This window comes from Capra hircus (genome assembly GCF_001704415.2).
Source record: "Capra hircus breed San Clemente chromosome X unlocalized genomic scaffold, ASM170441v1, whole genome shotgun sequence".
NCBI lineage: Eukaryota > Metazoa > Chordata > Mammalia > Artiodactyla > Bovidae > Capra > Capra hircus.
In genome coordinates, this window is record NW_017189516.1 from 2,785,864 (window position 1) to 2,810,358 (window position 24,495).

Genomic DNA, 24,495 nt, shown 5'->3' on the forward strand with positions numbered 1-24,495 from the left:
GCCAGACATCCTGGAATATGAAGTCAAATGGGCCTTAGGAAGGATCACTACGAACAAAGCTAGTGGAGGTGACGGAATTCCAGTTGAGCGATTTCAAATCCTGAAAGATGATGCTGTGAAAGTTCTGCACTCAAAATGTCAGCAAATTTGGAAAACTCAGCAGTGGCCACAGGACTGGAAAAGGTCAGTTTTCATTCTAATCCCAAAGAAAGGCAATGCCAAAGAATGCTCAAACTACCACACAATTGCATTCATCTCCCATGCTAGCAAAGTAATGCTTAAAATTCTCCAAGCGAAGCTTCAGAAATACGTGAACGGTGAACTTCCAGATGTTCAAGCTGGTTTTAGAAAAGGCAGAGGAACCAGAGGTCAAATTGCCAACATCTGCTGGATCATGGAAAAAGCAAGAGAGTTCCAGAAAACATCTATTTCTGCTTTATTGACTATGCGAAAGCCTTTGACTGTATGGATTCTAATAAACTCTGGAAAATTCTGGAAGAGATGGGAATACCAGACCCCCTGACCTGCCTCTTGAGAAACCTGTATGCAGGTCAGGAAGCAACAGTTTGAACTGGATATGGAACAGCAGACTGGTTCCAAATAGGAAAAGGAGTACGTTAAGGCTGTATACTGTCACCCTGCTTATTTAACTTATATGTAGAGTACATCATGTGAAATGCTGGCCTGGAGGAAGGTCAAGGTGGAATCAAGATTGCCGGGAGAAATATCAATAACCTTAGATATGCAGATGACACCACCCTTGTGGCAGAAAGTGAAGAAGAACTAAAGAGCCTCTTGATGAAAGTGAAAGAGGAGAGTGAAAAAGTTGGCTAAATGCTCAATATTCAGAAAACTAAGATCATGGCATCCGGTCCCATCACTTCATGGCAAATAGACTGGGAAACAGTGGAAACAGTGTCAGACTTTATTTTGGGGGGCTCCAAAATCACTGCAGATGGTGGTTGCATCCATAAAAGCTTACTCCTTGGAAGGAAGTTTATGATGAACCTAAACAACATATTAAAAAGCAGAGACATTTCTTTACCAACAAAGGTCCATCCAGTCAAGGCTATGCTTTTTCCAGTGGTCATGTATGGATGTGAGTGTTGGACTATAAAGAAAGCTTAGTGCAGAATAATTGATGCTTTTGAACTGTGGTGTTGGAGAAGACTCTTGAGAGTCCCTTGGACTGCAAGGAGGTCCAATCTGTCCATCCTAAAGGAGATCAGTCCCTGGTGTTCATTGGAAGGAATGATTTTGAAGCTGAAACTCCAATACTTTGGCCACCTGATGCGAAGAGCTGACTCACTTGAAAAGACCCTGATGCTGGGAAAGATTGAGGGCCGAAGTAGAAGGGGATGACAGAGGATGAGATGGTTGGATGGCATCTCTGACTCACAGGACATGAGTTTGGGTAAACTCCGGGAGTTGGTGACAGATAGGGAGGCCTGGAATGCTGTGGTTCATGGGGTCACAAAGAGTCAGACATGACTGAGCAACTGAACTGAACTGAGCTAGGGAGGTTTGGTTAAACATCACTGCAATTGCTTTTTAGGATTCATGATAACAATAAATTGAATAAATAAATGGTATTCTAGAATTTCTCTTATCATACAGTAATGTACAAAGAACTGTTAATTGATGGCCTAGTGCTAAATACCAAAGAAAGCTACAGTAGTATACCTGAGACATGTAACCAGGAGGAAGATATATTGGTGGCAAAGTACCACTTGGTGACATCAAAGGTACATCAGCAGGTCCTAAAAGAGAATTATTATTAATAAAATTTTAAATAAATTAAAAAAAATCCATTTAACTTTGCACAGTGGAAACTAGTTCCCAGTGTTAACAAGTCAGCCATTTTGAAACTGTATTTTGTTTACTTACATAGGAGACTAGGTAGGAATGTAGATAAATCAATACAAATTCATCACAATGATGAAAAATAACCAAGGCACCTAATGGGGATTGGGTGAAATTTATATCATAAAAATTTTGGCCAAATACACAGCTAGTGTATTTACTTCCAGTATAATTGTTTTTGCACTTTTCAGGTGGTTCCAGTGGTAAAGAATCTGCCTGCCAATGTAGGAGACACAGGAGACATGGGTTTGATCCCTGGGTTGGGAAGATCCCATGGAGGAGGGCATGGCAATCCACTCCAGTATTCTTGCCTGGAGAAACCCATGGACAGAAGAGCCTGGTGGGTTACAGTCCATAGGGTCGCAAAGAGTCGGACATGACTGAAGTGACTTAGCACATACACATAATTGTCTTTTACTTACCCATTTTACTCACCTATCATAGTTGTATGTTGAATAATAGAAGCTTTACTCTGTATCATAAAATATGTTTTATAGTGATATTATATAAAAAACTTAAATCAATTTTAACATGAAGGCTTTTAACTAATATTAGCAAAGTGAAATAATTTGGGAGGAACAACATAACATAAAGGACCCAATGCTACTCATGTGATGCCTTATATTTATACTAGGTATTCTTACTATCTTAAAGACACACTACATAGGAAATAAAAATACAACACAGAATAGAGGCATTTATATGTCATCATTCTTTTGTTTATCTGAAATTATCACAATTAGTGCTTAGTTGTAAAAGTATATGTGGCTTTTTTTTCAAGGCCTAGAATGGTAATTAGCTGTTAATAAGGGGGAAAATAATAAAGATGAGTTTATGGTAAACTGTATATAGCAGCCATATGGAACCCAATGCTAAATGATGTTTCAAAGCATTTTGAGACATGGCTCAAAATCACCTTCAGATGCAAAATAATTGGCATAAAAACAGAAACAATCACTGCACTTTGAAATAATTAGTAGTAAATCTTTTAAAAAAGTTATTATTATTACTTATTTATTTATTTTATCTGTGCTGGGTCTTTGTTGCTGTGCAGGCTTTTCTCTAGTTATAGCAAGCAAGGACTACTCTCTAATTGAGGTGTGTGGGCTTCTCATTGTGGTTGCTTCTCTTGAGCACAAGGTCTAGGGTGTGCAGACTTCAGTAGCTGCAGCGCACGAGCTCTAGAGCACAGGTTCAGTAGTTGTGGTGCATGGGCTTAGTTGCCCTGTGGCATGTGGGATCCTCTGGGGCCAGGGATCAAATCTGTCTCCAGCATTGGCAGGCAGACTCATTACTACTGAGCCACCAGGGAATCCCCAGTAATAAATCTTAAATGAAGTAAATATTTATTAACTTTGTACTACTACTGAAATAATTCTGTATGCTGCACATTTGCTATATACACATGTATATAGATATCAAACTTTTAATAGTTATATATAAATAATTTCCCCATTTTTATACATTTTTCTATCTTAAATGTTTAGTGTAGTGCTGGAATGGGCTTCCTAGGTGGCTCAGTAGTGAACAATCTGCCTGTAATGCAGGAGTCGCAGAAGCAGGTTCGATCCCTGGTTAGGGAAGATCCTCTGGAAGAGGGTATGGCAACTCACTCCAGTACTCTTGCCTGGAGAATCTCATGGACAGAGGAGCCTGGTGGGCTACAATCCATAAGGTCACAAAGAGTTGGACATGACTGAAGCGACTTAGCTTAGTGCTGGAATAGGCTAGGCATTAATGAAATACTTGTTGAATGTATGAATGAATGAGTTGTCTGAAGCACTCACCAGTCTCCTATCAGAGGATAGTCTAAAACTATCAGTGGTTGTTCAATTCAGATCAGTCACTGAGTCATGTCCGACTCTTTGCGACCCCATGAATCACAGCATGCCAGGCCTCCCTGTCCATCACCAACTCCCGGAGTTCACGCAAACTCATGTCCATCGAGTTGGTGATGCCATCCAGCCATCTCATCCTCTGCCGTCTGCTTCTCCTCCTGTCCCCAATCCCTTCCAGCATCAGAGTCTTTTCCAATGAGTCAACTCTTCGCATGAGGTGGCCAAAATATTGCAGTTTCAGCTTCAGCATCAATCTTCCAAAGAACACCCAGGACCGATCTCCTTTAAGATGGACTAGTTGGATCTCCTTTCAGTCCAAGGGACTCTCAAGAGTCTTCTCTTGAACACCACAGTTCAAAAGCATCAATTATTGTGCACTAAGCTTTCTTCATAGTCCAACTCTCACATCCATACATGACCACTGGAAAAACCATAGCCTTGACCCTTTCTTCTCCTGCCCCCAATCCCTCCCAGCATCAGAGTCTTTTCCAAAGAATCAACTCTTCGCATGAGGTGGCCAAAGTACCGGAGTTTCAGTTTTAGCATCATTCCTTCCAAAGAAATACCAGGGCTGATCTCAGTGATTTTGGAGCCCCCCAAAATAAAGTCTGCCACTGTTTCCACTGTTTCCCATCTATTTCCCATGAAGTGATGGGACCAGATGCCATGATCTTAGTTTTCTGAATGTTGAGCTTTAAGCCAACTTTTTCATTAAGAGGCTTTTTAGTTCCTCTTCCCTTTCTGTCATAAAGGTGGTGTCATCTGCATATCTGACATTATTGATATTTCTCCCGGCAATCTTGATTCCAACTTGTGACAATATACAACCTTGATGTACTCCTTTTCCTATTTGGAACCAGTCTGTTGTTCCACGTCCAGTTCCAACTGTTGCTTCCTGACCTGCATACAGGTTTCTCAAGAGGCAGGTCAGGGGGTCTGGTATTCCCATCTCTTTCAGAATTTTCTACAGTTTATTGTGGTTCATACAGTCAAAGGCTTTGAATAGTTCCCAAATCTGGACCTTTTCAAATGGAATTCTTAATTAATTGTTAATTTTTATAAATACTTTACATGAAGGTTTGTAGTAACACCAGCAAGATGAGTCCTGGTTGTTCTGTTGATATTATGCTCCTATGAGGAGATCCAGCCAGTCCATTCTGAAGGAGATTAGCCCTGGGATTTCTTTGGAGGAAATGATGCTGAAGCTGAAACTCCAGTACTTTGGCCACCTCATGTGAAGAGTTGACTCATTGGAAAAGACTCTGATGCTGGGAGGGATTGGGGGCAGGAGGAGAAGGGGATGACAGAGGATGAGATGGCTGAATGGCATCACTGACTCAATGGACGTGAGTCTTAGTGAACTCTGGGTGTTGGTGATGGACAGGGAGGCCCGCTGTGCTGTGATTCATGGGGTTGCAAAGAGTTGGACATGTCTGAGCGACTGAACCGAACTGAACTGAACTGATGAGGAGTATATAAACTTAAGAGCACTCAATATGGCTCAAGCAAAAAAAGGATATTAGGGAATTAGATTACTAGTAAAATCATCTCACACCAATATTTAAATTCACCTCTATTTGATATCAAACAACATACATACTTTTACTGACCTTGAATATTTTGAATGCTCCCATCATTGGACTTGATGGTGAGGATCTCCCCAGGGTTAACGTGCACCAATATAATCTAGAAACAAACCATTCTTTAATGGCATATTTTCTATTAATCTATGAAAAAATCATTATTATCTTTTTGAAAAAATATTCAAAATCACTAATTGGGGTCGAAAATGCTCAAGGAGTAGAGTACAACTAGGCACTAAGTAAGAGGAGGTCCTCCCTCACCCAAGTAAAACTTAATATAATAGGATAATAGGAAATAGGTATATTGAGATGGAGGAACCAAATTCCACCCCTCAAAAAAAAAAATCTGCAAAAAAATAAAAAAACAGAAAACTAAACTTATCTGAAGGAAAAATTCAGACATACTTGTTGTACCCAGTATTGAGGACAAGAAGGCCATCTGGTATATCTCTTGGGATGAGTCATCATTTGTGAATAATTAGTAGTACACTGTGTTCCAACAGTGGTATCCAGATAACTCTCCATCTAGTAAAAAAGTAATTTTAATTTTAATAAGGTCATTTTTATGCTGGCTGCTTTTGACATGGTGATGTCAAAATGATAAGCTAGAAGTACAATATTTGCTCATTTTTTTTAAGCTCTGAAGAAAAACAGAGACCTTTTCACATTCAGTTCAGTTCAGTTCAGTCGCTCGGTCATGTCCGACTCTCTGCGACACCATGGACTGCAGCACGCCAGGCTGCCCTGTCCATCACCAACCCCCAGAGTTTACTCAAACTCATGTTCATCGGGTCAGTGATCCAACCATCTTATCCTCTGTCGTCCCTTCCTCCTCCCACCTTTAATCTTTCCCAGCATCAGGGTATTTTCCAGTGAGTCAGTTCTTCCCATCACGTGGCCAAAGTCAGGTGGTCTGGTATTCCCATCTCTTGAAGAATTTTCCACTGTTTATTGTGATCCACACAAAGGCTTTGGCATAGTCAATAAAGCAGAAATAGAAATTTTTCTGGAGCTCTCTTGCTTTTTTGATCCAGTGGATGTTGGCAATTTGATCTCTGGTTCCTCTGGCTTTTCTAAAACCAGCTTGAACATCTGAAAGTTCACAGTTCACGTATTTCTGAAGCCTGGATTGGAGAATTTTGAGCATTACTTTGCTAGTGTGTGAGATGAGTGAATTTGTGTGGTACTTTGAGCATTCTTTGGCATTGCCTTTCTTTGGGATTGGAATGAAAACTGACCTTTTCCAGTCGTGTGGCTACTGCTGAGTTTTCCAAATTTGCTGACATATTGAGTCAGCACTTTCACAGCATCATCTTTTAGGATGTCAAATAGCTCAACTGGAATTCCATCACCTCCACTAGCTTTATTCATAGTGATGCTTCCTAAGGCCCACTTGACTTCACATTCCAGGATGCCTGGCTCTAGGTGAGTGATCACACCATTGTGATTATCTGGGTCGTGAAGATATTTCTTGTACAGTTCTTCTGTATATTCTTGCCATCTCTTCTCATATCTTCTCCTTCTGTTAGGTCCCTACCATTTCTGTCCTTTACTGAGCCCATCTTTGCATGAAACCTTCCCTTGGTATCCCTAATTTTCTTGAAGAGATCTCTAGTCTTTCCCATTGTATTGTTTTCCTTTATTTCTTTGCACTGGTCACTAAGGAGGGCTTTCTTATCTCTCCTTGCTATTCTTGGGAACTCTGCATTCAAATGGGTATAGCTTTCCTTTTCTCCTTTGCTTTTCACTTCTCTGCTTTTCACAGCTACTTGTAAGGCCTCCTCAGACAGCCATTTTGCTTTTTTACATTTCTTCTTCTTGGGGATGGTCTTGATCCCTGTCTCCTATACAATGTCACGAACCTCTGTCCATAGTTCATCAGGCACTCTGTCTATCAGATCTAGTCCCTTAAATCTATTTCTCACTTCCACTGTATAATCAAAAGGGATTTGATTTAGGTCATACCTGAATGGTGTAGTGGTTTCCCCTACTTTCTTAAATTTAAGTCTGAAATTAGATTACATATGTAGATAAGGCTTTTCTTCAATAGATTATCTTAAATGGGTAAATGCTAAATCCAAATCACACCCTCTTTCTTTCTGGAGACCAAGTCTGTGGGTAGATGTCATTGTTGCTCAAAATGATACTTTTAAATATTAGCAAGTTGGACTTACAGCTATGAATGAGTATGAAGGAAATTGAATCTACTTTAGAGTCATATTTAAAATCATTCAACAGAATAAACTCTGGGCCATATAATTTTGAGACACATTGCCAGGACTTCTGAGCCTGCCAGTGGAGGCTACAAAAGAATCTAAATCCACCCAAAAGGAGGTTAAATATCATTCAAGCAGTTTTAAGAAGAAGATAAGTAGATGTTGATAAAAAGACTAAAAACTTACAAGATAAGTGACAAATCATTAAAAGTGACATAGTTTTTCCAAATAAAAGCTAATACTGAATTCAATAAAAATTTGAACAGTTTTAATGAAAAAAAAAAAAAAAAGCAAAACTACCCTTACCTGATGTATAGGATCTCCATTGATCAGTGGAGTTAAAAGAGGCATTTCAGTAAGAGTAGATGCAAGCCCATGTTCAGTCATGTCTAAAAAGTTTGGCTTTCACAAAAAGTGATGTTTCTAAAAAGGGAGTGAAAACTTAGATTAATCAAATTACATCACAGTGATTTTATTTTATTTTTTAATATAAATTTATTTATTTTAATTGCAGGTTAATTACTTTACAATATTGTATTGGTTTTGCCATACATCAACATGAATCCACCACAGGTATACACGTGTTCCCCATCCTGAACCCCCCTCTCTCCTTCCTCTCTGTACCATCCCTCTGGGTTGTCTCAGTGCACCAGCCCCAAGCATCCAGTATCATGCATCGAACCTGGACTGGTGATTCATTTCATATATGATATTATACATGTTTCAATGCCATTCTCCCAAATCATCCCATGCCCGCCCTCTCCCACAGAGTCCATAAGACTGTTCTATACATCTGTGTCTCTTTTGCTGTCTCGCATACAGGGTTATCATTACCATCTTTCTAAATTCCATATATATTCCTTAGTATACTGTATTGGCGTTTTTCTTTCTGGCTTACTTCACTCTGTATAATAGGCTCCAGATTCATCCACCTCATTGGAACTGATTCAAATGTATTCTTTCTAATGGCTGAGTGATTTTAAATGACAAAACCTGATGAAATATTCCTAGGAAAATCCATCAAATAATTTTTCTCTCCAGAAATATTTACTTAACTGAAATTGTTTCATGGCTACATTTCAAAATAATCATTTGTTTTCATAAATGAAAAAATCGAAAGTTAAGAGTAGAGCTTTGAGTGTCCACTCTTCACTCATTAAATAAAGATAGCTTCATTTTACAGTGTGAAGAATGATTTAAACAAGTTATTGGTCATTTGATTCACTCAGATCAAGTTCAGTTAATTTCCAATCTATGATAACTGCCAAATAGCTTTAAAAATTAACTAGATCCCTTTTAAAATGATAGGACCACACATATTTATCTTAACTGTTTCAGATACTAAAATCAAGTACCTTAAGTATAGCTCAAAGCTTTAAATCCAAACCTTTAAACTTAGAATACTTTCCAGGTTCAAATACTGCATGTGTAGATGGAACCAAGTGATAAAATATGGTGTAACAGTCCAGATCCTTGGGTCCATATACACCTGGACAAAAATCAGAAAGAAAAATATGTTTTTGAAGGTGGAGAAAGAGGATACTCAAGAAGAAACCTCTTGGAGCTAGGCAGGTCTCCAAATGAAGTGTGTTGCTGTGGTTCTACATCTCCGTGGTAACTACTGATGCAAAAGAATTTTCACTATGTCATAATTCTAGTCACTGCTTACATCATTTCCTTACCAAGTTTTTTTTTTTTTAATGCAGTCTTTGGATACTTTTTACTTGTGAATATAGCTTTTCAAAAATGAAAGATTTAAAGAAGTATGGAATGCATCTAGCAGGAAAATGCATATATTCTCTTAGCTTAGGATTATAAGAAATAGTTACAAACTTAATGTTTTAAATACTACTCAACTGTGAAAAGCACCTTAGACTAATTTATTGTTTTTTTTCATGTTAGCTATGATATCATTGTATTCATGTAACATGTCAAAATCTGGATCGGTTTGACTTTTTAAAACAATTTATTTTTAATTGAAGGGTAATTTTTGTTACAATATTGTGTTGGTTTCTGCCATACATCAACATGTATAGCCAAAAATTTGTTTCATTCATGACTAGTAATTGTTTTCTTAGGCCATTTTAATGATGAGATTGATCAAGATTTAAAACAACCTACAATGACATTTAAAAAATGGAGACTGGCAACAAACTATTTATGTGTGTGTGTGTGTGTATGTGTGTGTGTGTATGTGTGTGTGTGTGTGTGCATATATATATATATATATATATGTATATATATATATATATATATATATATATATATATCCTCCCATTCCTTACTGTTTATTTCCACTAGAACTTACAATTATTGGTGCCCAGGGTATGTCGTATTAAGAGAGTTTGTTATTCACCTCTTTATCTTTGCTATAGCTCTGCACCAATTTAGACCTAGGATTAATTTAATCATTGAGTCAATCTTGGGTGACATCCATTCATTAACAGATTCTAAGCAGATGGATAACTATCTCTCAGTAAAAATTGAGAAGGGAGTTTCAATTACTTTGAAACTAAAATTTATTGGAATTAGATTCCCTAACGTATAAATGTTTTAAGTATTCTTATTTGTTAATAAGTCAATGTTACAGATGATTAAATGCCCCATTTAGATAGATTGTTTCAAGTATTTCAGTATTTCAGTTTCCACTGTTTCCCCATTTATTTCCCATGAAGTGATGGGACCAGATGCCATGATCTTCGTTTTCTGAATGCTGAGCTTTAAGCCAACTTTTTCACTCTCCTCTTTCACTTTCATCAAGAGGCTTTTTAGTTCTTCACTTTCTGCCATAAGGGTGGTGTCATCTGCATATCTGAGGTTATTGATATTTCTCCTGGCAATCTTGATTCCAGCTTGTGTTTCTTCCAGTCCAGTGTTTCTCATGATGTACCCTGCATATAAGTTAAATAAGCAGGGTGACAATATACAGCCTTGACATACTCCTTTTCCTATTTGGAACCAGTCTGCTGTTCTATGTCCAGTTCTAACTGTTGCTTCCTGACCTGCATATAGGTTTCTCAAGAGGCAGGTCAGGTGGTCTGGTATTCCCATCTCTTTCAGAATTTCCCACAGTTTATTGGGATCCACACAGTCAAAGGCTTTGGCATAATCAATAAAGCAGAAATAGATGTTTTCTGGAACTCTCTTGCTTTTTCCATGATCCAGCAGATGTTGGCAATTTGATCTCTGGTTCCTCTGCCTTTTCTAAAACCAACATAACCAGGAGGAAAAATAAATAAATAATTAAACCCCACAGATTATGTGCCCAACAATAACTCCCAGCAGAGAAACAGTGTAGACACCAGCATCTGCCACTAGCAAGTGGGGACTGGGCAGGAAGGCTCAGGCTGCCTTGCTTAGGGTAAGAACTGGGCCTGAATGCCCCAAGGGCAATCTGAGGGAACTAACTTGAGATAGCAAACCAGACTGTGGGATAGCTATCCCGTGAAAAGCCCCAACCTAAGACACCACCAGTCCTGCTCACAGAACAAAGGACTGAGCAGAGCTAGCTGGCTGTGGACTGGCCCATCCCCCGCCTGAGACAGGCAGGCAAGGGCAGCCAGAGCCAGAAGGGAGCAATCACTGCCACAGAGGGGCATCATCTACCAAACTGCAAACAGGCTTTGTTGCTAACCAAGACTTGGGATTCTGGATGGTTGACATCTACCGGGAGGGTCTCAGACAGAGATTAGCTCCCCAGAAGAGACACACGGCACACCTGAGAAGGCGCGCCAGTTGTACACCCAGAAAACCGAGCAGCAGGGACGGGGGAAGCGATAAGTCGCAGTGACTGCACTCGCCAAGCTCCTGGTCACCTGAGCTGCTTGGACCTGGGAAGGACACAAAATGCAGGCCCAACCAAGTCTGCACCTTTGTGGAGTACCTGAGTACCTGAATCTGAGCAGCATAGACCTGGGAAGTGCATACAACCCAGAACTGGCCTCAGACATTTCCTGGCAAAGCAACCTAGAGCCTAAGCAGTGTAGACAGGGAAAGCACACATGCTGTGAGTAGGGGCAAACCCAGTGTGGTGAAGACACTGCGCACATACACCAGTGTTATTTATTTGCAGTGTTCCTCCCTCCCCACAACACGACTGAACAAATGAGCCTAAAGAAATGTCCACCACCGCCCCCTTGTATCAGGGCAGAAATTAGATACTGAAGAGACCAGCAAACAGAGGAAGCTAAAACAAACAGAAGGAACAGCCTTGGAAGTGACAGGTGCAATAGACCAAAACCCTGTAGTTAGCACCGACTGCATAGGAAGGGGCCTATAGATCTTGAGAAGTATAAGCTGGATCAAGGAACTATCTGAAAATGAACTGACCCCACACTCTCCACAACAACACTGGAGAGAGTCCTAGATATATTTTTACTATTATAATTTTTTTAATTAAAAAAAAACTATTTTTAAGTCCTCTATTACTCCTTTAATTTTCACTTTTATTACTTACTATTACTGTGCAAAAAGACTCTATTTTTTAAACAAAATTCATATATATATATTTTATAATTTTTATTACTTTTTTCTTTAATATTGTATTTTTGAGAATCCAACCTCTACTCTAGATTTTCAATCTTTGCTTTTTCATATTTGTTATCAATTTTGTACCTTTAAGAATCCAATCTTCAGTACCTATTTCTACTTGGGAGTGAGATTACTGGCTTGACTGCTCCCTCCCACTTTGGACTCTTTTTCCTCCACCAGGTCACCTCTATCTCCTCCCTCCCCCTTCTCTTCTCTACCCAACTCTGTGAATCTCTGTGTGTGTTCTGGACGGTGGAGAACACTTAGGAAACTGATTACTGGTTGGATCTGTCTCTCTCCTTTTGATTCCCCCCTTTATCCTCCTGGCCACCTTTGTCTCCCTCCTCCCTATTCTCTTCTCTATGTAACTCTGTGAACCTCTCTGAGTGTTCCTAACTGTAAAGAGTACATAGGGAATTGATTACTGGCTAGCTTTCTCTCTCCTCTTTTGATTCCACCTCACTTCATCCTGGTCACCTCTATCTCCCTCCTCCCTCTTCTCTTCTCCATGTAATTCTGTGTACCTCTCCGGGTGTCCCTCACTGTGGAGAAACTTTCATCTTTAACCTAGATGTTTTATCAATGGTGCTGTATAGATGGAGAAGTCTTGAGGCTACCGTAAGAATAAGACTGAAAATTAGAGTCAGGAGGCTTAAGTCCAAAACCTGAGAACACCAGAGAACTCCTGACACCAGGGAACATTAATTGACAGGAACTCATCAAACGCCTCCATACCTACACTGAAACCAAGCACCACCAAAGGGCCAACAAGTTTCAGAGCAAGACATACCATGCAAATTCTCCAGCAACACAGGAATATAGCCCTGAACTTCAATATTCAGGCTGCCCAAAGTCACACCAAACCCACTGACATCTCATAATTCATTACTGGACACTTCATTACAGTCCAGAAAGAAGAAATCCAGCTCCACTCACCAGAACACAGACACAAGCTTCCCTAACCAGAAAACCTTGACAAACGACCCATCCAACCCCACCCACAGCGAGGAAACTCCACAATAAAGAGAACCCCACAAACTGCCAGAATACAGAAAGGCCACCCCAAACACACCAATATAAACATGATGAAAAGGCAGAGAAATACCCATCAGGTAAAAGAACAAGATAAATGCCCACCAAACCAAACAAAAGAGGAAGAGATAGGGAATCTACCTGATAAAGAATCCTGAATAATGATAGTGAAAATGATCCAAAATCTTGAAAACAAACTGGAGTTACAGATAAAGAGCCTGGAGACAAGGATTGAGAAGATGCAAGAAAGATTTAACAAGGACCTAGAAGAAATAAAAAAGAGTCAATATATAATGAATAATGCAATAAATGAGATCAAAAACACTCTGGAGGGAACCAACAGTAGAATAACGGAGGTAGAAGATAGGATAAGTGAGGTAGAAGATAGAATGGCAGAAATAAATGAAACAGAGAAGAAAAAAGAAAAACGAATTAAAAGAAATGAGGACAATCTCAGAGACCTCTGACAATGTTAAATGCCCCAACATTCGAATCATAGGAATCCCAGAAGAAGACAAAAAGAAAGAACATGAGAAAATACTTGAGGAGATAATAGTTGAAAACTTCCCTAAAATGGGGAAGGAAATAATCACCCAAGTCCAAGAAACCCAGAGAATCCCAAACAAGATAAAGAAAGAAAGAAAGAAAATGAAGTCACTCAGTGGTTTCTGACTCTTTGTGACCCCATGGACTGTAGCCCACCAGGCTCTGCCGTCCATGGGATTCTCCAGGCAAGATACTGGAGTGGGCTGCCATTTCCTTCTCCAGGGAATCTTTCAGACCCACGGATCAAACCCAGGTCTCCCACATTGCAGGCAGAGGGTTTAATCTCTGAGCCACCAGGGCAGACCCCAACCCAAGGCAAAACACCCCAAGACACATATTAATCAAATTAACAGAGATCAACACAAAGAACAAAGATTAAAAGCTGCAAGGGAAAAGCAACAAATAACACACAAGGGGATTCCCATAAGGATAAGAGCTGATCTTTCAATAGAAACTCTTCAGGCCAGGAGGGAATGGCAAGACATACTTAAAGTGATGAAAGAAAATAACCTACAGCCCAGATTACTGTACCCAATGCCCCAAGCAAAAGACACAGACTGGCTGAATGGATTAAAAAAAAAAAAGACCTCTATATATGTTGCCTACAGGAGACCCACCTCGAAACAAGGGACACTTATAGACTGAAAGTGAAGGGCTGGGAAAAGATATTCCATGCAAATAGAGGCCAAAACAAAGCAGGAGTAGTAATACTCATACCAGATAAAATACTTTAAAACAAAGGCTGTGAAAAGAGATAAAGAAGGACATGACATAATGATCAAAGGATCAATCCAAGAAGAAGATATAACAATTATAAATATATATGCACCCAACATAGGAGCACTGCAATATGTAAGACAAATGTTAACAAGTATGAAAGGGGAAATTAACCATAACACAATAATACTGGGAGACTTTAATACCCCACTCACACCTATGGATAGATCAACTAAACAGGAAATCAAAAAGGAAACACAAACTTTAAATGATACAATAGACCAGCTAGATCTAATTGATATCTATAGGACATTTCACCCCAAAACAATGAATTTTACCTTTTTCTCAAGTGCACGCAGAACTGTCTCCAGGATAGATCACATCCTGGGCCATAAATCTAGCCTTGGCAAATTCAAGGAAATCAAGAGATACCTGGAGAAACAGGCAAGTTTGGCCTTAGAGTACAAAATGAAGCAGGGCAAAGGCTAACAGAGTTTTGCCAAGAGAACACACTGGTCATACCAAACACTCTCTTCTAATAACACAAGAGATGACTCTACACATGGACATCACCAGATGGTCAATATGGAAGTCAGACTGATTATATTCTTTGCAGCTGAAATGCTCTATACAGTCAGCAAAAATAAGACCTAGAGCTGACTGGCTCAGTTCATGAGCTGCTTACTGAAAAATTCAGACTTACATTGAAGAAAATAGAGGAAACCACTAGGCCATTCAGATATGATCTAAATAAAATCCCATATGATTATACAGTGGAAGTGATAAATAGATTAAAAGGATTAGATCTGGAAGACAGAGTGCTAGAGAACTATGATGGAAGTTCAAAACATTGTACAGGAGGTGGTTAGCAAAACAATCCCCAAGAAAAAGAAATGCAAAAAGGCAAAATGGTTGTCTGAGGAGGCCTTACAAAAAGGCCTACTGAGAAAAGAAGAGAAGGAAAAGGCAAAGGAGGAAAGGAAAGATATATTCTTCTGAATGCAGAGTTCCAAAGAATAGCAAGGAGAGATATGAAAGGCTTCTTCAGTGAACAATGCAAAGAAATAGAGGAATGCAATAGAATGGGAAAGACTAGAGAGCTCTTCAAGATTAGAGGTACCAAGAGACCATTTCATGCAAAGATGGACACAATAAAGGACAGAAATGGTATAGACCTAACAGAAGCAGAGGGTATTGAAAAGAGGTGTCAAGAATACACAGAAGAACTGTACAAAAAAGATCTTAATGACTGAGGAAAACACAATATTGTGGTCCCTCACTTAGAGCCAGACACTCTGGAGTGTGAAGTCAAGTGGGCCTTAGGAAGCATTACTATGGACAAAGCTAGTGGAGGTGATGGAATTGCAGCTGAGTTCTTTCAAATCCTTAAAAATGATGCTGTGAAAGTGCTGCACTCATTATGCAAGCAAATTTGGAAAATTCAGCAGTGCCACAAGACTAGAAAAGGTCAGTTTTCATTTTAATCCCAAAGAAGGCAAAGCCAAAGATTGTTAAAAGTACCACACAATTGTGCTCTTATCACACGCTATCAAGGTAATGCTCAAAATCCTTCAAGCAAGGCTTCAACAGTATATGAACCAAGAGCTTCCAGATGTACAGGGTAGATTTAGAAAAGGCCGAGGAGCCAGAGATCAAGTTGCCAACATCCGTCGGATCATAGACAAAACAAGGGAATTCCAGAAAAACATCTACTTCTGCTTCATTGACTATGCTAAAGCCTTTGACTGTGTGGATCATAACAAATGGTGGAAGATTCTTAAAGAGATGAGAATATCAGATGGCCTTACCTGCCTCCTGTGAAACCCATATGCAGGTCAAGAAGCAACAGTTAGAACCCTACACGTTACAATGGACTGGTTCAAAATTGGGAAAGGAATATATCAAGGCTGTATATTGTCACCCTGCTTATTTAACTTATGTGCAGAGTACATCATGCAAAATGCTGGGCTGGAAGAAGCACAAGCTGGAATCAAGATTGCTGGGAGAAATATCAATAACCTCAGATATGCAGATAACACCACCCTTATGGCAGAAAGTGAAGAGGAACTAAAGAGCCTCTTGATGAAGGTGAAAGAGGAGAGTGAAAAAGCTGGCTTAAAACTCAACATTCAAAAAACTAAGATCATGACATCTGGTCCCATCACTCCATCACAAATGGTTGGGGAAACAATGGAAACAGTGAGAGACTTTATTTTCTTGGGCTCCAAAATCACTGCAGATTGACTGCAGCCATGAAATTAAAAGACACTTGCTCCTTGGAAGAAAAGCTATGAGAAAGCTTGACAGCATATTAAAAAACAGAAACATCACTTTACAGACAAAGATTTATATTCAAAGATATGGTTATTCCAGTAGTCATGTACAGATGTGAGAGTTGGACCATAAAGAAGTCTGAAAGCCAAAGAATTGATGCTTTCCAACTGTGGTGCTGGGGGAAGCTCTTGAGAGTCTCTTGGACTGCAAGATCTACCCAGTCAATCCTAAAGGAAATCAACCCTGAATATTAACTGGAAAGACTGATGCTGAAGCTGATGCTCCAATACTTTGGCCACCTGATATTAAGAGGGTAACAGGCAGGAAGGTCAGGGGTCTCCAAAGAGAGGAAATAGGCTGCAAGTGTCAGACATTTTTCTCTCTCTTAAATTTAAAAGGAGGTTTCTCTTAAAATACTGTGTTGCCATAATGACACCTGGTTCCACCTGAAGTTAACTATTCTCAAACCTTGAGTTAACCAATGCATTTTTCTTATGGAAATGTTTGTCTTAAGCTATGTTAATGTACTGTGTATTTACCCCAGACTCTTGTCTTCAAGTCAGTTGCACCTAATGGCTCAGAACCTACTTGACAAACCATTATGTTATACTCAGACATTGTTCCCCTAATCTATGTAAACAAAACTATTTGTATATTAATCTGCCTTTCTACAAGATTCAAGTCAATCATTTTGTGGCCCGGGATGACTTGTCTGGTGCAAGATTATCCCCAAATACATCTTATGGACGAGGGGCCTGGTGCCATTTTGAGTTTTATGACATTCCTTTCTTTCATTAACAAACTGCTAGTGACTATATAACATCCAGCTGAAGACTAGCAGGGGGGTACTCTTTCTGCCCCCTTCTGATGCCTATGTCAGAAGCTTTCTCTATCTCCCTTATACTTTAATAAAACTTTATTACACAAAAGCTCTGAGCAATCAAGCCTCGTCTCTGGCCCCAGATTGAATTCCTCTCCTCCAGAGGCCAAGAATCCCGGCATCATTTCGTGGTTCAGCAACAACCTTTCATCTTGGGGGCTCACCCGGGATCCTTTAGGACAAGGTAAGAATGCTTGGAGCTCTAGTTCTTTGTTCTCCTAGTGAACACGTTTTCTGCTGTACTTTACCAACTCTATGGTGTGGTTGTGTGAATGAATGACATGCCCTGTGCGAAGCAAGTGAGGAGCCCTGCTCTGCGGTTCCAGAGTGATCTCATATGGCTTATGGCAAAAACTTGTCGGGGGTTTATACCGACCCGCCAATGCCAAGAGGCACCCAATGTCTCCTTCAGGGACAGACCAGAAATGGACAAAGCGTGTGGACCGAACTCTCCTTTCTCAGTCAAACTTTTTGATCTCTTTGACCATTTCATAACTCCTTGGGAATTAGAAGTACTAACCTAATTTATCAGATCATAGACTTTCAAGGGACTTGTGATCTATGCTGTTACTGTGTACTGTGACTTAGGTCCCAAACTTAGATTGGTAGTTAGGAAGTGCCTAGCTTTGCTAGGAATCAAAAGTTCAGAAGCTAGATGGAGCTCTAGCTCCAAGAGCATCTCTGAGGTTAAAGGTTTCTCAGATTGGAACTACAATTTTTTTTTTCCTTTGGTAATGCTGGCTCTTAGTGGACCAGAGGAGGCTCTTATACTGATGTGATGATGCTTGAAAGAAACATCTCAGTTTTATGTTTGTATCGGTCTTATTGTGGTCAAGAATATACTCAGGGTCATGCACAGGCACTCAGGTGACAAATGTTTCCCTCAGTGGTCTTAGCATGAGAGGTATTTTGAAAGGTTACTCTGATTGCACCCCGGGTGGCATCAGAGACAAACAAGGTTTTAATGGTGAGGAGCTGGACATCAGTCAGGGATGCCATCAGGTCTACCCCTGGTGCATCCCCACCCTGTCTTGGTGATAAAACCAAGAGGGATGAGTATGATGCCTGCATTGGTAAGAGATGGACTAAGTCTGACCAGAAAAGAAAAGCTTTGGTGTAAAGTCTGTCTACACCCCTATCTAAAACAGGGAGGGACACCTCTGATAAACAAATGGCGCTGGTCGCTTTTTTTCTCTCTTACAGATGGGAGCTAACAATTCCAGCTTCACTCCTTTGAACTGTATCCTGAAAAGCTGGGATATATTTGATTCCCAGGGCTTAAAGAAGACTCACCTGGTTTTCCTATGTGATACTACATGGCCGTGGTAGCCACTGGAAGATGGCGAATGGTGGCCAGTTGGAGGGTCTCTTAAGTATAATACTGTTTTACAATTAGACCGGTTCTGTAGAAAACATGGGAAATGGGTAAAAGTAACATATGTGTTGCCCTTTTTCTCTCTGCGAAATATGCCAGACTTATGTTCTAAGGGTACAGATTTGGGTGTGACACCTTCAGCTCCCTCCTGTCCTCCTACTTTGCCCTTGTACCCGGGGCTCTGAACTGAACAAACTAAAAGCCAGAACCACCCCCCCCCCACCAAAAAAAAAAAAAAAAAAAAAAAGGATTGCCTTGGTTTCAGTGGAAACCCAAACTGAGATTCAAACTGCCCAAGTAGGGGTCCAAACAACTCCTGTCTCAGTACGACCTCAGAATTCTCTGGTTTCAATAGAGACTCAGACCATTAAAGTAAGAGATGAGATGGAGGACAGGAGACAAAGAGATAAACAAACAAACAAACAGGTTTCTCCAACCTATCCCCGAGATCATATGTGCAGAGCAGCCAGAGAGACTGAGGAACAGCCACACAGGCTGTTGCTTCTTCATGAAGCACCCACTGAGAGAAATAATCAGTCTGTCAGAGTTAATAAACATTTTTCTTATCAAAAAATACAAAGAATCAAGGAAGATCTGGGAGACTATTTAGAAGACCCCCCAAAATACATTAGAGCTTTTAAAGGTGTTATTCTGCTTTATGACCTTTCTTAGAAAGATGTGATGTATATATTGGGACAAACGCTGACTCCTGACTCAAAAAGTCGAGTTTTGGGAAAAGCGGTTGCCTACGGAGATAAATGGCTTGGTAATGAATCAGGAAGAAAGAGGGAGGACGAGATAACCACCCTCCCACTGGAAATCAGGCTGTCCAAATTACAGAACCGGATTGGGACAACAACACAGCTAAAGGAAGATGAGATCAGAGTCATTTTGTCAGATGTATTCTTGAAGGACTCAGGCAGGTGCGTGCTAAGCCTTTCAGTTCAGTTCAGTAGCTCAGTTGTGTCGGACTCTTTGTGCCTCCATGAATTGTAGCTGGCCAGGCCTCCCTGTCCATCACCAACTCCCGGAGTTCACTCAAACTCATGTCCATCGAGTCGGTGATGCCATCCAGCCATCTCATCCTCTGTCGTCCCCTTCTCCTCCTTCCCTCCATCTCTCCCAGCATCAGATCTTCTCCAATGAGTCAACTCTTGGCATGAGGTGGCCAAAGTACTGGAGTTTCAGCTTTAGAATCATTCCTTGCAAAGAAATCCCAGGGCTGATCTCCTTTAGAATGGACTGGTTGGATCTCCTTGCAGTCCAAGGGACTCTCAAGAGTCTTCTCCAACACCACAGTTCAAAAGCATCAATTCTTCAGCGCTCAGCCTTCTTCGCAGTTCAACTCTCACATCCATACATGACCACTGGAAAAACTATAGCCTTGACTAGATGGACCTTTGTTGGCAAAGTAATGTCTCTGCTTTTCAATATGCTATCTAGGTTGGTCATAACTTTTCTTCCAAGGAGTAAGCGTCTTTTAATTTCATGGCTGCAGTTACCATCTGCAGTGATTTTGGAGCCCAAAAAATAGTCTGACACTCTTTCCACTGTTTCCCCATCTATTTCCCATGAAGTGATGGGACCGGATGCCATGATCTTCGCTTTCTGAATGTTGAACTTTAAGCCAACTTTTTCACTCTCCTCTTTCCCTTTCATGAAGAGGCGTTTTAGTTCCTCTTTATTTTCTGCCATAAGGGTGTTGTCATCTGCGTACCTGAGGTTATTGATATTTCTCCTGGCCATCTTGATTCCAGCTTATGCTTCTTCTGGTCCAGCGTTTCTTATGATGTACTCTGCATATAAGTTAATTAAGCAGGGTGACAATATACAGCCTTGACATACTCCTTTTCCTATTTGGAACCAGTCTGTTGTTCCATGTCCAGTTCTAACTGTTGCTTCCTGACCTGCATACAGGTTTCTCAAGAGACAGGTCAGGTGGTCTGGTATTCCCATCTCTTTCAGAATTTCCCACAGTTTATTCGGATCCACACAGTCAAAGGCTTAGCATAATCAATAAAGCAGAAATAGATGTTTTCCTGGAACTCTCTTGCTTTTTCGATGATCCAGCAGATGTTAGCAATTTCATCTCTGGTTTCTCTGCCTTTTCTAAAACGAACTTGAACATCTGAAAGTTCATGGTTCACATATTGCTGAAGCCTGGCTTGAAGAATTTTGAGCATTACTTTACTAGTGTGTGAGATGAGTGCAATTGTGCAGTAGTCTGAGCATTCTTTGGCATTGCCTTTCTTTGGGATTGGAATGAAAACTGACCTTTTCCAGTCCTGTGGCCACTTCTGAGTTTTCCAAATTTGCTGACATATTGAGTGCAGCACTTTCACAGCATCATCTTTCATGATTTGAAGTAGCTCCACTGGAATTCCATCACCTCCACTAGCTTTGTTCATAGTGATGCTATCTAAGACCCACTTGACTTCACATTCCAGGATGTCTGGTTCTAGCTGAGTGATCATACCATTGTGATTATCTTGGTCGTGAAGATCTTTTTTGTACAGTTCTTCCGTGTATTCCTGCCACCTCTTCTTAATATCTTCTGCTTCTGTTAGGTCCATACCATTTCTGTCCTTTATTGAGCCCATCTTTGCATGAAATGTTCCCTTGGTAGCTCTCATTTTCTTGAAGAGATCTCTAGTCTTTCCCATTCTGTTCTTTTCCTCTATTTCTTTGCATTGATCACTGAAGAAGGCTTTCTTATCTCTCCTTGCTATTCTTTGGAACTCTGCATTCAGATGCTTATATCTTTCCTTTTCTCCTTTGCTTTTTGTTTCTCTTCTTTCCACAGCTATTTGTAAGGCCTGCCCAGACAGCCATTTTGCTTTTTTGCATTTCTTTTCCATGGGGATGGTCTCAATCCCTGTCTCCTGTACAATGTCACGAACCTCTGTCCATAGTTCATCAGGCACTCTGTCTATGAGATCTAGTCCCTTAAATCTATTTCTCACTTCCACTGTATGATCATAAGGGATTTGATTTAGGTCATACCTGAATGGTCTAGCGGTTTTCCCTACTTTCTTCACTTTAAGTCTGAATTTGGTAATAAGAGTTCATGATCTGAGCCACAGTCAGCTCCTGGTCTTGTTTTTGTTGACTGTATAGAGCTTCTCTATCTTTGGCTGCAAAGAATATAATCAGTCTGATTTCGGTGTTGACCATCTGGTGATGTCCAAGTGTAGAGTCTTCTCTTGTGTTGTTGGAAGAGGGTGTTTGCTATGACCAGTGCATTTTCTTGGCAAAACTGTATTAGACTTTGCCCTGCTTGATCACACATTCCAAGGCCAAATTTGCCTGTTACTCCAGATGTTTCTTGACTTCCTACTTTTCCATTCCAGTCCCCTATAATGAAAAGGACATCTTTTTTGGGTGTTAGTTCTAAAAGGTCTTGTAGGTCTTCATGAAACCATTCAACTTCAGCTTCTTCAGCATTACTGGTTGGGGCATAGACTTGGATTACCGTAATAATGAATGGTTTGCCTTGGAAACGAACAGAGATCATTCTGTCGTTTTTGAGAGTGCATCCAAGTACTGCATTTTGGACTCTTTTCTTGATCATGATGGCTACTCCATATCTTCTGAGGGATTCCTGCCCACAGTAGTAGATATAATGATCATCTGAGTTTAATTCACCCATTCCCGTCCATTTTAGTTTGCTGATTCCTAGAATGTTGACGTTCACTCTTGCCATCTCTTGTTTAACCACTTCCAATTTGCCTTGATTCATGGACTTGACAGTCCAGGTTCCTATGCAATATTGGTCTTTACAGCATTGGACCTTGCTTCTATCCACAACTAGGTTTGTTTTTGCTTTGGCTCCATCCTTTCATTCTTTTTAGAGTTATTTCTCCACTGATCTCCAGTAGCATATTGGGCACCTACTGACCTGGGGAGTTCCTCTTTCAGTATCCTATCATTTTGCCTTTTCATACTGTTCATGGGGTTTTCAAGGATAGAATACTGAAGTGGTTTGCCATTCCCTTCTCCAGCTGGCCACATTCTGTCAGGCCTCTCCACCATGACCCCCCCGTCTTGGGTTACCCCACAGGCATGGCTTAGTTTCATTGAGTTAGACAAGGCTGTAGTCCTAGTGTGATTAGATTGACTATTTTTCTGTAAGTATGATTTCAGTGTGTCTGCCCTCTGATGCCCTCTTGCAACACCTACCATCTTACTTGGGTTTCTCTTACCCTGGGCGTGGGGTATCTCTTCACGGCTGCTCTAGCAAAGCGCAGCTGCTGCTCCTTACTTTGATGAGGGGTGTCTCCTCACTGCCACCCCTCCTGACCTGCAACGTGGGATGGCTCCTCTAGGCCCTCCTGCACCCAGGCAACCACGGCTCCTTGGACATGGGGTTGATCCTCCTGGCCACTGCCCCTGGCCTTGGTTGCCGGCTGGCTCCTCTGGAAGTCGCCCTTGACCTCAGACGCATGGTAGCTCCTCTTGGACGTTGCCCCTGACCTCGGCCGCGGGCTAACTCTTCTCGGCCGTTCCTGTGCCGTCACAACCTGGCACGCTTGGCTTCTCCTCCTGACCTCGGACGTGGGGTAGCTCCTCTTGGCCACACTTAGTGTGCTGGCTGGGCCCAGCTGCCTGTGCTTAGTGCACCGGCCGGTTGCAGCCGCCTGCTTGCATTCCCACCAACAGTGTAAGAGGGTTCCTTTTTCTCCACACCCTCTCCAGCTTTTATTGCTTGTAGACTTTTGGGTCACAGACATTCTGACTGGCGTGAAATGGTACCTCATTGAGGTTTTGATTTGCATTTCTCTGATAATGAGTGACGTTGAGCATCTTTTCATATGTTTGTTAGCCATCTGTATGTCTTCTTTGGAGAAATGTCTATTTAGTTGTTTGACCCATTTTTTGATTTGGTTGTTTATTTTTCTGGGTTTGAGCTGCAGGAGTTGCTTGTATATTTTTGAGATTAGTTGTTTGTCAGTTGCTTCATTGCTATTATTTTCTCCCATTTTGAAGGCTGTCTTTTCACCTTGCTTATAGTTTCCTGTGTTGTGCAGAAGCTTTTAATTTTAATTAGGTCCAATTTGTTTATTTTTGCTATTATTTCCAATATTCTGGGAGGTGGGTATAGAGGGTCCTGCTGTGATTTATGTCCGAGAGCGTTTTGCCTATGTTCTCCTCTAGGAGTTTTATAGTTTCTGGTCTTATGTTTAGATCTTTAATCCATTTTGAGTTATTTTTGTGTATGGTGTCAGAAAGTGTTCTAGTTTCATTCTTTTACAAGTGGTTGACCAGTTTTCCTAGCACCACTTGTTAAAGAGATTGTCTTTAATCCACTGTATATTCTTGCCTCCTTTGTCAAAGATAAGGTGTCCATAGGTGTGTGGATTTATCTCTGGACTTTCTATTTTGTTCCATTGATCTATATTTCTGTCTTTGTGCCAGTACCATACTGTCTTGATGACTGTGGCTTTGTAGTAGAGACTGAAGTCAGGCAGGTTGATTCCTCCAGTTCTATTCTTTCTCAAGATTGCCTTGGCTATTCGAAGTTTTTTTGTATTTCCATACAAATTGTGAAATTATTTGTTCTAGCTCTGTGAAAAATACCGTTGGTAGCTTGATAGGGATTGCATTGAATCTGCAGATTGCTTTGGGTAGTATACTCATTTTC

The 24,495-nt window shown here is 40.6% G+C and overlaps 1 protein-coding gene across 1 annotated transcript in view; it reads right to left on the minus strand.

The window, feature by feature from the left end:
• LOC102178713 (fibronectin type III domain containing protein 3C1-like) overlaps positions 1–7,887 on the minus strand; it is a 30,098-nt gene extending 22,211 nt beyond the window's left edge. Inside the window, exons 1-4 of the mRNA XM_018043617.1 lie at positions 7,807–7,887; positions 5,690–5,809; positions 5,312–5,387; positions 1,684–1,760 (exon numbers count right to left, since the gene is read on the minus strand). Of these exons, the coding sequence (XP_017899106.1) occupies positions 1,684–1,760; positions 5,312–5,387; positions 5,690–5,809; positions 7,807–7,887 (354 nt within the window). The remainder of the gene's footprint in view (positions 1–1,683; positions 1,761–5,311; positions 5,388–5,689; positions 5,810–7,806) is intronic.
• Between the last annotated feature and the right edge of the window lie 16,608 nt (positions 7,888–24,495).